At 41.9% G+C, this 15209-nt stretch overlaps 1 protein-coding gene across 1 annotated transcript in view; it reads left to right on the top strand.

Annotated features, from left to right (window-relative positions):
• Positions 1–4239: 4239 nt before the first annotated feature.
• LOC119776855 overlaps positions 4240–15209 on the top strand; it is a 23839-nt gene continuing 12869 nt past the window's right edge. Inside the window, exons 1-5 of the mRNA XM_038275484.1 lie at positions 4240–4680; positions 4753–5021; positions 6721–6887; positions 13499–13780; positions 14546–14860. Of these exons, the coding sequence (XP_038131412.1) occupies positions 4240–4680; positions 4753–5021; positions 6721–6887; positions 13499–13780; positions 14546–14860 (1474 nt within the window). The remainder of the gene's footprint in view (positions 4681–4752; positions 5022–6720; positions 6888–13498; positions 13781–14545; positions 14861–15209) is intronic.

Below are 15209 nucleotides of genomic sequence, written 5' to 3'. Positions count from 1 at the left end.
ACTGAATTTTTTTTAGGCATCGAATTTTAAACAATGAATTTTTTAGCATCAAATTTTAAATACTGAATTTTGTAGCATCGGATTTTAAACACTGAATTTTTTAGCATCAGATTTTAAACAATGAATTTTTTAGCATAAAATTTTTAACATTTAATTTTTTTAGCATCGAATTTTAAGCACTGAATTTTTTTAGCACCTTTTTTTATCCGTTGAAAATTCCCCTGCAAAAAATTCAGCTGCAAATGTGTTGACCTTTAACAGAAAAAACTGCTAATTCAGCTTCTTTCAGCTGGGAACAAATCTATGCCCAACTGTTGTGTCACGTGACCAAATTAGCTAATTTCATTGGCTAGAAGCTGCTCAACGGCATTGAGAGTAGATGCTTTGCTTGAATTCACCAACAGGTCAACATATTTGCAGTTGAATTTTTTGCACCAGGAAAAAAATTCTGTGTTTAAAATTCGGTGTTAACAAAAAAAGGCAGATTCCAAAGAGATAGTTTTTCTGCCATAGTTCAGTCTCTTTCTGTCCCGCTCTGCGCTGCCAGGGGCCCAACAGACATCAGCGTAGAGGAGGGCTGATGCCACCACAGAGTTAGAGAAGGTTTGAAGCAGGAGCCGCTCACTCTGAAGGAGCTCCGCCTCCTCAGGAGGTGGAGGGAGGCTCTGGCCCTCCTTCTACAGGGCGTCGCTGTTATGAGTCCAGGCTATTATTGATGTGAACACCCAGGGATTGCAAACTCTCCACAGATTCTATGTCCCGCCCCTGGATGTTCACGGGGGGGTGAGGTGGGGGTCTCCTGAAGTCCATCACCGTCTCTCTGGTCTTACTGGTGTTCAGATACAGGTGGTTCTTTTACACCAGTCCACAAAGTTCATGATGATCCAGGCAGCCGGATGTCTGTCCCCTCCAGCTTCCTCCTCCAGCAGCTCTGCTCTGATGGTGTTGAAAGTCAAAGAACGTGTGAAGGGTTAATAATAATAACCCCTTATTGTCCTAGGAAGGAAAACCTTACAGAGAAAGTTTCTTGTCGGGAGAAAAGAGAAGGAGAACAGACCGAGGATGGGGCTCCTTGAAAAGTACTCTACTGCAGAAACCTCCTTTCTGCTGCTTTATTATTGGACTTCAAAGGAATAACAGGAGGGGTCAGAGGTTACCAGGAGGGGTCAGAGGTTATCAGGAGGGGTCAGAGGTTTACACATGATAGAGCATGACAGTTCCTTGTGCAGTTTTATTGCAGGTGATGATCAATCAGCTGCAACCACACAGGCTGGAGAGAACATGACTTTTCCTTTTCTGGGATTTCTTCATTCCTAGCGGGCCAAATGCTCTGAACTTATAAAATGATAACATACATTTTTCTAGAAACATGAGTCTCACTGTGCTGCAGGTGGGTGAGCACCCGCTGCAGCAGGTAGATGATGGTGTCTTCTATTCCCATGTTGGACAGATCTGCAAACTGCAGCGGGTCCAGGGCGGGGCTCAGCATGGTGGAGCTAGAATGATGCGCTTCATGGTCTTCATCAGGTGGGAGGTCAGGGTGACTGGTCCAAAGGGGGCCAGTCCCTTGGCATGCGGCGTGTTGGGGACCGGTACCCCACAGGGAGGGGGCCACCCGCAGGCGGAGGCTCAGGTTATAGACGTAGCTGAGGACCTCAGAGCTGGTCTGCATGAGTCCTCTGAGGGTCGCCGTCCGGTCCTGAGGTTTTCCTCTGTTGAAGGGCATCTGAGGGAGGACTGAAGGTATGGATGGTTCAGGGGTTGGTCAGAGTGGCGGCGGGGGGAGGGTAGGTATCTGGGAGACCTGAGGTTTGTAGATGTGTTCAAAGCTGATGATGTTCTGCTCCAGCTGCTCCTGCATCTTCCTCCCATGATGCCCTGATCCTCCACTGGAGCTCCTGCTGCTCCTCTCTGTCCCCTGAGGGCCCAGAGCCTTGGACCAGTTACCTGAAGGTCCACAGAGGTATACCAGACCAGAACCCAGACACATTTAAGATCTGTTGACGACTGAAAGTTTATTAGATTAGGATATTATTCCCCCCATTAACGGATGATTCCAGTTTCTCAATTATTTGTCTTGTAGTGTTACTATCGTCCACTAGAGGGTGTTGTTCACTCACTGTATTTGTTGCAGTGGTGCCTCCAGAAGTGTTTCGGGGGAGGGGGGGGGGTGGCAGATGAGGCCACTAAAAATCTTGGGGTGGCCACTGAAACTAAAAGCCATCATTTCAGGGTTTGAATCTTTTATTGTGGTAAACCTGCCTGTAGAAATTGTTGTTGCAACCTTTCTGAACCCTCCAGCAACTTTTTGACAGAAAAGCAACAAATCCAGCAACATTTTCTTTCTATGTTTGAGACTTTAGTGAAAAAAACATGAAAGCACCGCCTGCTCATGCAGCCCATCCCCCACTGATGGAGACTCAACATTTTATCTCATCCCCACCAGTTAAAATTAGATTTAGCTCTCTTATGTTTGTTTTTTTAAACTTTTGCACCAAAATAGATCCTCTCTGCATTTAATTCACGCAAAGCCTCCCAGCTGGTAAACAAACCCCAACCCTGTTTGCAAAAACTCATCATTCATTAAACATGTCTGCATTACCCAGAGAGCTAAGCTAAGTCACACTTAGCATCCATCATCCAACGAAGTGGAAAACAGTTTGACTGTATGTCAGAGCGACACCCTCTGAGTTTTACATCATTTCATGTTTTACATGTTATTATGTACAGCACAATGGAAATGTTAAATAGGCTTTATGTATATTTATATAGATAGATATATAATTAAAAACTAAATAAAACTCCTATCAGATTTATAGTCCCCACACTGCAGATATATTAGAATCTGTCCTTAAATTCCAGCCAAACCCATTTACACAGTAACAGATTAAAACCTTTAGATAAACCAAACATTGCCGCCACATATCTGACTCTATAACCATTAAAACAATTATTTTCATTCATTTCAGACGGAACTATTCACAGATTTCTATTATATTAAACTGAACTTCCAATGTTCACCACTGTTCTGCATAAAGAACGGAGCAGCGGACTTGGTCTCGCAATGAATCCTGGGATATCCAAGGGTATGGAGGATACATGCTGAAATCAGGCTAAAAGAAGGACGCATATGTAGGCCGCATAACGAGGAGTCTTGGAATCTGACGAAACTTCGGCACCGCGCTATGATGTAATCGACCTTTGAATCTGGCCTTCAGAGGACGCAGCCCATAAATTCGAACAGAGCCTCAGTTCTTTCTAGTTACCTCTAGATCCTGATGTTTCCCCCTGGTTATTCTCTGCTGCCCCCTAGTGTCCTTTCCCCTAAGCTCCTTCTAGTTACTCTCTCCACACCTGCTCCCTATTAGCTAATCAGTCCTTCCATTGTTCTGTCTCCCATATATTCACCTCCTGTTCAGTTCCTCATTGCTGGATCCTCGTCATTCTTTAGGTTTATTCCTTCTTAGGTTTTGGTTGCCGAGTTTCCTGCCCATCGTTTCTGGATTATGGCTTCTCTATTTTTACTGCTCCATTTCGCTCTTCAGTTCTGCATTTGTGTCCACTACAACATCACTCAAGCTTGACAATCTAAAGTTAAATATACATCTAAATGTAAAACTTATATCTCAGCCCAATATGTTTTTTTCAGTATTTTTTATTTTCATTCTAATGTCACAAGTACAGAGCAACGATATTCACTGTCTCCATTTTAACCCCTACCCTTGGGGAGCAGTGGGCTGCCATTGTGCGCTGCCCGGGGAGCAGTGTGGGGTTAAGGGTCTTGCTCAGGGGCCCAAACTGGCAGCTCATTCTGGATACAAACTCAGGCTTCCTGTTTGCAGGACGAGTGACTTACCACTTGCCCTAGCCAGCAGCATATACCCTAAATCTTAAATGTAAATATAAATCTGATGAAGACCATGGAGCGGCTCGTCCTCAGTCACCTCCGCACCACAGTGAGCTCTGCTATGGACCCCATGCAGTTTGCTTACCGACCTGGCATTGGTGTGGAGGACGCCATCATCTCCACCCTGCATCGCTCTCTGTCCCACCTGGAGAGGCCCGGCAGCGCTGTGAGGATTCTCTTCTTTGACTTCTCCAGCGCCTTCAACACCATCCAGCCGAGACTCCTGAGAGACAAGCTGGAGACTGCAGGAGTGGACTGTGACCTGGCCGACTGGATCCTGGACTATCTCACAAACCGGCCCCAGTTTGCGAGGACGGGAGACTGTGTCTGACATGAGGACCTGCAGTGTGGGGGCCCCCCAGGGAACGGTCTTAGCGCCCTTCCTTTTCACCCTCTACACTGCAGACTTCAGACACAACAGGGACAGCTGCGTCCTGCAGAAGTTCTCCGACGACTCCGCCCTCATTGGCCTCATCACAGATGATGACGACGCGGAGTACAGAGGACTCATTCAGGACTTTGTGGACTGGTGTCAGCTGAACCACCTCCTCATAAACGCGGGAAAGACCAAGGAGATGGTGGTGGACTTCAGACGCCGTCCCACCGTCCCTCCCCCAGTGAACACCCAGGGAAAGGACATTGAGAGGGTGGACACTTACAAGTACCTGGGTGTTCATCTCAACAACAAACTGGACTGGACTCACAACACGGAGGCTCTGTACAGGAAGGGCCAGAGCCGGCTCTACCTCCTGAGGAAGCTCAGGTCTTTTGGGGTGAGAGGGCCACTCCTGAAGACCTTCTACGACTCTGTGGTGGCATCAGCCATCCTGTACAGTGTGGCCTAGTGGGGCAACAGCATCACGCAGAGGGACAGGAAAAGACTGGACAAGATCATCAAGAGGTCCAGCTCAGTCCTGGGCTGTCCTCTGGACTCTGAACAGCAGGTGGGGGACAGGAGGGCCCTGTCCAAACTCATGTCTATGCTGGACCATGAGGACCACCCCCTGAAGGACACTCTCTCTGCTCTGGAGAGCAGCTTCAGTGAAAGACTGATACACCCTCGCTGTATAAAGGAGAGATTCCGCAGATCCTTTCTTCCTGCTGCTGTCAGACTGTACAACCAACAATGCTAGCTCCGTATCAACCGTATGTCCACCGTCACTTTACCTGTTATTATTGCATATCTATTGTATACTTCACTCATATCTATTTAACTCTGCAATAATTTAGTACAATCAATCATTTGCACAGAACTTTACTGTTGTCACTTTATACCAGTGTTTGCAACCTTAGCCTTAGCCATTTAACTGTTCACACCAAGTGTGACGGTCTTGTCTGTATATACTTAATGTATATTTTTTTATATATATTTTTAAATATTTTTTATACTTTGTATTCTTCTTTTTTCCTACTGTACTGTTCACTGTGATGCAACGCTGCAATTTCCCCACTGTGGGACAAATAAAGGATTATCTTATCTTAAATCTTGAATTTAAACTCTAGATCTAAATTTGAACCTAGAATCTAAATATTAGTTATTAAATTTAAATTTTAAATTTCCAACTAGCCATGCCCCTTTAATGGCTCAACAGGTGGCCACGCCCCCAATGACTCAACTCAGGTTTGCCTCAACAGCAGTGGCGGTTCTAGACCAAATGTACCAGGGGGCCATTCATAGTTTAGGAATTTAACATATTTTTGCCATAATTTAAGGTAAGATTACAGTTTCCTATAAAATCTGAATTAGAACTCAAGAAAAACTGATAAATTCAGCTGTAAAAATTTAAGCAATTTGTATTGAAAAAAAAAAATCATTTAGCAGAAGAAAACTGGGATACTATCTCAATACCAGTGAAGCTGTCAGCTTATTGCTTTTAAATATTTAGAAAAAAAACCCTGAATTTGTAAAGAAAAAAATGAAATAGATCCAAAGGACCTATCAGTTTGTTCCAGCGCAGATCATCATTACAATTTCTTTCAATATTATGTCTTCAGTACAGGGGCCATGACAGGGGCCAGGACATTATCTACAGGGGCACTGGCCCCCGTTGGCCCCTGTCTAGAACCGCCCATGCTCAACAGATACCTCCTTTATCATCAACCTTTTTTGTAGACCGATTAAAACATCAAACAATTGAAAACAAAGTGCTGAACTTTGTTAAAAATCCTAAAATATTCAATAAAAGAATGAAATGAAACCTAAAGATATAAAATAAGATGATAATAAAAATAGTTTTAACTAAATAAACAGGATAACAACAACCAAGTCCTGCCAGTGAGGCTCACCAGCAGAGACTCAGTTTGTTTAAAGTTTAAAAGATCAGTAAAAAAAACCGAAGCTGAGGCAGACGAGCAGCCGAACACCGACGCCATCTTGGCACTTAGATTTATAAGATTTAGATTTAACATGCATGTTTAGATTTATTTAAATGTTTAAAATGCATATCAAGCATATGTTTTTAATGTTAGAAAAATGCACTAAATGCTTAAGTAGTTAAATGAGAAAAACAGGAAATTCTTTGAAGCTTTTCTTTCGCTTCAAAAGCATCAAAAATAAATAAAAAGCTAAATATTTTAAAACAGTGTAAAGATTAAAAATACTATAAGATGCAGCCAGAATATGTCAGAATATGTCAAATAGCATCAATTATGGGGGAAAATGAAAATATTAATAAAACAGGAACTCTGTGATTTTACTCTGTAATGTTTTTTTAGCAGATTTTACCACATTAAAGTTCAGCAGTTTCTTCTGGTTAATCAACTGTTGAATGTTCTTGTGTTTTTGCTGATTATCGTTTGTTAATCTTATTCAGATCCCTAAGAGAGAGAGAGAGCGATGAGGCTGCAGATGCTCGACTTCCTGTTGGTGAGAAGCTGAGAAATGATCTGAGTTCAGCAGCAGGATCATCTCCTCGTCGTTCCACCAACATGAAGCTGCTTCAGTTCATCTTCATCCTCCAGCTGAGCTCCTTCTGTAGAGGTAAACCTTAAACCTTTATAAACTATTTATAAGCTTTAAAAACGGTTTCCTTTAACAACTTTTGCACTTTTGAAAATGTGAAAATGAGAGTTAAGTGTGAGTCTGCTTGGTTTTTTATTTCATTCAGGATGAATCTTCCTTTTGGTCTCGGCTCTTCTGTTTTTTTCTTTCAGTTTTCCTTTAAGTATTTAAACTTTGATAAATTATTGGGTCACTTTTGTTTGGATTTTAACCTGAAAGCCTGCTGGTGAAGATTCTCAGTCATCCAAGTTAAAGTCATTCCATCCCCTGGACTTTGTTTCCAAGTTTGAATTCCTCTAAAAAGGCTTTTTTTGTTGGGCTGCTGGATAAAACCTGGAACTAAACAATATTTCTGACATTTTCAATTGAAAAATCTTCCTGGATGGAAGAGAAACGTCTTCAAACTTGGAAGCAAAGTCCAGTGGATTGATTTCAGTTTCTTTATACCAGGTTTTATTATTTTAAGTTTGTTTTAGGTAATCTGTATCTTTTTAAAGATGTTTAAAGTGGAGATTAAACAGCTTTGATAAAGTGAAACCAGCCAATGGAACTTCCCCAGTGTCTGTGGCGGATGGGTTTGCTGGGAAGAAGCTTGTTGCTATAAATAATGTCGGCCATAAATCAACATTTCTTAAATTAAGTGTATTTACCCTTAATTTGAGCAGGTAAATAAGATTATTTGCCAATGGAATGAGTATTTTTTTCTCTTAAAAAATAAGATAATTAGATAAAATGCTCTTGAATTGAGGCAACAGTTTTTCTTATTTTAAATGTAAATTGTCTTGTTTTATTGGCAAAGTGTCTCACCTCCTCGATTCAGCAACAAATGCACTTATTTTAGGAAAAAATGACTTATTTAGATGTTATTTTTTTGCAGTGAGAGAAATTAAAAGCCCTGCTTTCATTATTTCAGCGTCTCTTAATGCTTCCACTCAAGCAGCTGAAACTCCTGGGAGGAATGAAACAGAGAAACCTGGAACCTTCAGCCGTGAGTAAAGTGATTCTCTGCTGTTATTTTCCCGACGCTTCGGTCCGCCATCAGGAGTGGCACCCTGCAGAGGTCATGTGATGCTGCTGCAACGACAGGATGTGGGGAGGCCTGTTTAGGAAATGCACTGGGCGGATTGTGCAGGTGCAAATCAAACTGAAATGGCAGAACATGCGGCGCTCCCACGCAGGCCTCTGTGCTCTGCAAAACAAAGCTGCTGCTAGTGAGACAAACAGCTTCAGTTTGAGCCCACAGGTCATCATCTCAGCTGCAGGATTACAGAAAAGGAGGCAGGGGATTAAAAAAAAGGATTTATATAAGATGAAAGTGGTGAGTGAGTTTTTATAATGAGGTATTTCTTTACCAGACCTCAGATTCACACTTATTCCTGTCCATCATATCGCCTTTAAGACTGGACTGCAGCACCTGATCTTATCTGGATATTTATTTCCTTTAACAACCTCCCTTTCAGAGACATAGACAGGTATGGGGCATTGCAAGCTAGCAAAAGAAGCCAAACGACCCTCGACGAAAACACAGACCTAAGACTACCATCGAGGCACTAAGGAGCCCTGAAGACCTCTGAATGGGTGGAGATGTTTAGAAATCAGATCTAAATCAGATCCAAAAAGATATAAATACTCTCTATGTTAGAAAAGTTACCAGTAATCTCGCTCCATGAGTGTCTGGGCAGGAAACAGTTTATCAGACGAGCTCTGCACCAATTTTTATGTCCAATTATGAAAGAGAGAAGATCCAGGTAGTCCCAATAGATGCTGAGCCCATAGCTATAGAAGAGAAACAGGACTACACTGGAAAACAGGCCAAGCTCCAACATCTAGAAACAAAGGTGTTGATGGCAGCAGCACAGCTGATATTTCTCTCCAGGATGGAGTCACAGCCAAACAGGAACAGACCAGATGAAGCTACTATGAGAAAAAGCAGAGAGAGCAGAACGTTAGAGATTGAACTAACAGATTCTGCAGAGTGGGAGAATAGAGATAGAATGAAGCAGAATGATGAAAAAGGGGTCCCTATGTCCTCCAGCAGTCTAAGCCTATAGCAGCAGAACTATAGAGATAGCTCAGGATAACCTGAGCCACTCTAACTAGAAGCTTTATCAAAAAGGAAAGTTTTAAGCCTAGCCTTAAAAGTAGACAGGGTGTCTGCCTCACGGACTAAAACTGGTAGTTGGTTCCACAGGAGAGGAGCCTGATAACTAAAAGATCTGCCTCCCATTCTACTTTTAGAAATTCTAGGAACCACTAGTAAACCTGCAGATTGAGAGCGAAGTGCTCTGTTAGGAACATAAGGAACAATCAGATCTCTGATATCAGATGGAGCTTGGCTATTTAAGGCTTTATATGTGAGAAGGAGGATTTTAAATTCTATTCTGGATTTAACAGGAAGCCAATGAAGAGAAGCCAGGATAGGAGAGATATGATCTCTCTTTTTCATTTTCATCAGAACTCTGGCTGCAGCATTTTGGATCAGCTGAAGGCTTTTAACTACAGTTTGTGGACTTCCTGATAGTAAAGAATTACAATAGTCCAGCCTTGAAGTAACAAATGCATGGACTAGTTTCTCAGCATCACCCCTGGACAGGAGATTGCTCATTTTAGCAATGTTCCTCAGATGAAAGAAGGAAATTCTAGAAACCTCTTTGATATGGGATTTAAATGACAGGTCCTGATCAAAAATAACACCAAGATTTTTTACTTTATTATCTGAAATCAGTTTAATCCCGTCCAAATGAAGCGACTGGCTAATCAGCTTCTTTTTCAGAGACTCTGGTCCAAAGACTATAACTTCTGTTTTGTCTGCATTCAGAAGCAGAAAGTTAAGAGTCATCCAGGTTTTTATGTCTTCAGACATGCCTGTAATCTATGTAATGGGTTAGCTTCATCTGGATTTATAGACAGATATAGCTGGGTATCATCAGCATAACAGTGGAAATTAATCCCATGCTGTCTAATAACTCTACCAATTGGGAGCATGTATAAAGTAAAGAGAATTGGTCCTAGCACTGATCCCTGTGGTACTCCACAGGTAACCTTTGAGCATGAGGAAGATCTATCATTAACATGAACAAACTGAATTCTATCAGATAGATCAGATTTAAACCAGTCTAGAGCTGTTCCTTTAAACAACAAAATATTCAAGTCTTTCTAAAAGAATATTATGATCAACTGAATCAAATGCAGCACTAAGATCCAACAGGACGAGCACAGATACAAGTCCATTATCTGAGGCCATGAGAATATCATTAGTGACTTTCACCAGAGCTGTTTCAGTGCTATGATGAGCTCTAAAGCCAGACTGAAACTCTTCAAAAAGTTCATTATGGTGGAAGTGATCGCAAACTTGTTTGGCAACTACTTTCTCAAGAATTTTGGATAAGAAAGGAAGATTGGATATAGGTCTATAATTGACCAAGTCATCTGGGTCAAGAGACGGTTTCTTAAGCAGAGGTTTAATTACAGCAACCTTAAAAGCTTTAGGTACATATCCCTGTAACAGAGATAGATTAATCACATCTAGAATGGAGGAGGAGATCAAAGGGAATGCCTCCTTAAATAACCTGGTTGGAACCGGATCTAACATCCAAGTTGAAGCCTTAGATGAAGACAATAGTTTTGCTAACTCTGAAAGTTCAACTGGATCAAAGCAGTCTAAACCGGTTCAGTTTCCATGACTACCTCAGATGCTGCCCCCCCCCCACCCTCCAGAGACAAACCAATCGCAGATAGAGGAGTGTTAATGATCCTATTTTTAAAAAAATCAATTGTATTTATAAAGAATCCCATAAAATCATTGCTGCTAAGAGCAGGTGGAATGGACGGTTCAACAGAGCTATGGCTCTGGGTGAGTTTGGATACTGGATTAAAAAGAAATCTAGGATTATTCTTATTCTCCTCTATTAATGAGGAGAAATATGCTGCTCTTGCTTTACAAAGGGTCCTCTTATACAGCAGTAAACCATTTTTCCAGACTAGGTAGGATTTATAGAAATAGAATAGAAAATCCCTTTATTGTCCCAAAGTGGGGAAATTGTGTGGTTAAAATCATTAAAAGGTTTTACTGGGGAATAGAAATGTAGATGTTTAAGACTTTGTTTAGTAAAAGCTGCTTCTGTATGAGTAACAACCATTGAGAGAAGTTAGATCTGTTTGTTGTAGATGTATTTGGTGCCCAGTGTCGTCCTCTGTCTGTCTCAAGGTCGTTCCTTTCATTCGTTCTTCTTGTAACCTTTGAACTTCAATCTTTAATGTTTTTCTTGATCCCTTTCCCTGCTTTGCAGATCTGCTGAAACAATTTAAAACAATAATCTGTGTTTCATGTTACGCCGATGATAATCAGCTCGCCGTTGCTAGATGTGCAAAGCCCTTTTTGCAAATAGGATCTAGATCTTATTTTGGTTTTCCTCTGGTTAAATAAAGGAAATGAACTGTCGTAACTTTCTGGTCCAGACGACCGACACTACAAAACAAACAAGTTTCTTTTTTAGGGCAGAAAAACTATTTTCAGTTGCTTAAAACCTGAAAAAAAAATTAAATATAGGGCAATACTTTTAGTCAGTTCGGAAATCCTGAATCCTTGAACATTATTGAGTACCAATAACTATACCTTTAGATTAGAGATTAGGCAAAGGTTTCGCTAACTTAAATTTAAGCTGTAAAATGTAGGAAAAACAAGTTTTGGATTAGGAGTTAGAAGCTGAATGCTGTTTTTTTTAATGTTTAATTCTAGCAATAAAAATGGCTGCTAAAGAGAAGCTACCAAACAAAATAACATTATACTTTCTGCACCAAGAGAATAAAGTATTACATTCATTTCTTAAAATAACTACAACATGCCTTAAGTAACCAATGGGCGGGGCCTGAGTGGACAAGTGGTTAGAAAGTGGAGCACTTCCTTAATGGAAAGCAGAGGTTAGAATCTCAGACTTTTACTTTCTCTAAAACAAGAGAAGTTTGGTAAAAACGCTCTTGACCAATTCCCCCATGAAGGGAAAAACTTAAAATAAATTCTTAAAGTCGTAGGGAAATGAAATAATCCCAAAATCTAGAAACTTTCTATTTAAAAAAAAAGAATTCTGTCTTAAAATCTGTGTTTTCTTTGTTATCCTCTACAGGCCAGTTAGTTCTACGTCAGCCTGAACACCTAAATTCGGCCAATCATATATCAACGGTCATCTGTCAATCAAATGTTTTCGGTCATAGCATCTTGATTCATGTGTTGCAGCTAATATACGCAACGGTTGAAATCAGAATCCTTTCCTTTCCCATTGAGTTGCGTCCCAGTGTTCACGGGGATGGACGTCTGTGTCTTCGGCAGGCGTAGAGCTAACAGAACTGGCAGCGTTGCGAGGCAAGGGCTCAAACATGTACGGCTGGAAGCCTTCTACACCAAACCAAGCTTCTGCCGCCCTGGCGTCCTCTTCCACAACATCTTCGTCCCCGCTTTCCTCCTCTAAATAAAAAATGGATGACGGAGGAGACTCATCCACGACCTCCGACACTAAACTCTCCTCCTCTTGCATGTTTCCGCTGTCCATAGCGTTCCTTGACAGCGTCATTTCTAAGTCACCAATTTAGTGCTACTTGGTCCCAATGGAATTTCCCATTGGGAACCTGCTAGCACTAAGTTGCTAACTGGTTAGCAAGATGCTTCCTACAAACTGGCCACAGCCAATCTGCTTGCAAACCTTCTGCCACAACAATCCCGCCCCCTTGATAAACGACCAATCACATTCACTTTATTCACTCGTGTAAAGTCGGGCACCACTGGGGAGAATTCGGAAATGCAACGTTTGGAACAGCCGCTTCCCTACGACTTTAAACTGACAATGCCCACGTGCATGGCAGCTGGATGCTGGAATACATCGGGTAAAAGTGAAAAAAAGAGTTATTCCACCTTTCTGATTCCTGATCCTCCACGGACGGGTTGGTCGTTGGATCGCCAACTTGTAGAGGGAGGATTTGCCATCGAACTTCTGGCCAGAGAAAAAACCCGTAATATGTAGCCAACATTTGGAAGAAGAATGTTTTCAAGATGACTTGGATAATAGCGCGTTGTGACAAACACCAGATACAGCACTGGGACTTGATCAACAGCCGATACCGCACCGTGACAATGTCACTAACCAGTAGGTGGCAGTAGTGTTCTTTGACAAACATGGATGCCTCCAGTAAAGCACATTCACATGAAAATGACTCTGAATTAAAAACACTGATCATTTATTGAACAGGATGGAATCATTTCAGATTTAAAGAACTTTCAGAAGTTTGGATCCTGAATATGAGCGACTTTTCCTTTAAGTAAGAAGTTTTGATATTTGTGGTTTATTCTTTATATTTTCTTAGTCCCCAAAATGTTCACATAAATCGGACAAATCCAGGATTCCAAGTTTCTATGGCAACGTCTGACAAACTTTAAAGCAAAACCTAAATAATAAAACTGAAGTCCTAAATGGAAACTGTTCTGCCAACTTTTCCGTTTATTTTTTAAGTGCAGGGTTGGTTTTCAGTTTGGGATGCAGGATCTTCATCGTTGGGAATTTCTCCTCCTCATCCTTTGCTTCTGTTTTTCTGTCTCTCAGCGAACCTCCAGGTTCATCATCTGAATGTTAGATGCAGATGGACTCTCAGGCTGCAGGGAAACAGGAGCGACGAAGCGGTTTCCCTTCCACGGATGTTTTTCGACGACGTGGCAAAGAGGATCTGCCTGGATCTGAATTGTGGAAGACCTCATGTGATACAGAAATCCACGCCTCCCCCCGGCAGCAGCTGCTTCCACGGCTGTTTGTACCACAACCTGAGTCTGCATAGCTGCACTGAGGCTGTGGGGACAGGCTGCATCCTGACCTCTGAAGTGGTTTGTGGTAAGGCTTTCCTGTAAAAATGTAAACTTCCGTAAGTTTGAAAAATAAATCAAGACAAAAAAAAAAATAGGCTGCATGGTTTAAAAATAGGGTTTAAAAGCTTTCCACTGGTGAAACTGAAGCTTTCACTATTTGAAATGAAACTATTTCCCTGATCTTAGCCTCTCCAATCCCACCGGGTTGCCGGCAACCTGTTTTAAGGCAACTAATAACTCAGAATGCTAAAACTTTCACCAATATAGATGTTAGACATCGTTGGAAAGCTTAGATTCTCCACAATTAAAGCCCCAAGTACATTTTATGGACACAGCGAGCAAAAAAAGCACAATTAACACAGATATAGCAGCATGTCAACATGTAAACATGACAAAGCAGCAACAACGAGCAAGCATGACTTTATTAGTGCTGCTCAAAAAATAAATATTATTTTAGAGAATAAAAAATAATCTTTGAGCCACGTTTGAACAGCTTGGGGTTTTTAAACATGTAATTTAGGTTTATAGTTCCTCAGTTATTTGCTTTTCCATTTGGGTTTCAGAATAGGTAGAATTTCCCAAAATGAGATGGATGCTCAAGAAAGTTAAATAAAAAAAAAATAAGCCAGTCAGTCAGTTTTGACATAAACCTGAGTCTGTTAATTATTGGTTAATTTAATAAGACGGTATTTAAATAAGGACAGAACAACTGCATTATCTTATTATAATTAAAGACTAATTAGTGATCAGACGGCGTTCAGGTGTAACAGCCAGGTAATGTGGTCCTCAGGTCATCAGTCCCTCCGGCTGTCAGGTCACGAGGACGGCTGCGCTGGACGGGTGGAGGTCTGGAAGAACGGGAAATGGGGAACAGTGTGTGACGACGGCTGGGATCTGAGAGACGCTGAGGTGGTCTGTTCCCAGCTGGGCTGTGGGAACGCCGTCAGGGTGACGGGTCAGGGGGGGCTGTTCCCTGCAGGGAGAGGACCGGTTCACCTGGATGAGCTGAACTGCACCGGCAGCGAGGAGAACCTGTGGGCCTGCAGGGCGGAGCAGGAGGAGAACGACTGTGGACACAAGGAGGACGCTGGTGTGGTTTGCTCAGGTCAGAATATGGTTTACATCCATCCATCATCCATCCATCATCCATCCATCATCCATCCATCATCCATCCATCATCCATCATCCATCCATCATCCATCCATCATCCATCCATCATCCATCATCCATCCATCATCCATCCATCATCCATCCATCATCCATCATCCATCCATCATCCATCCATCATCCATCATCCATCCATCCATCATCCATCCATCATCCATCCATCCATCCATCATCCATCCATCATCCATCCATCATCCATCATCCATCCATCATCCATCCATCATCCATCCATCCATCCATCATCCATCCATCCATCCATCCATCCATCATCCATCCATCCATCCATC

This window comes from Cyprinodon tularosa, unplaced genomic scaffold, assembly GCF_016077235.1.
Source record: "Cyprinodon tularosa strain WSP-4 unplaced genomic scaffold, ASM1607723v1 ctg960, whole genome shotgun sequence".
Classification (NCBI taxonomy): Eukaryota; Metazoa; Chordata; class Actinopteri; order Cyprinodontiformes; family Cyprinodontidae; genus Cyprinodon; species Cyprinodon tularosa.
Note: the sequence above shows the minus strand (reverse complement) of the source record. Positions and strands in the feature narration are given on the sequence as shown.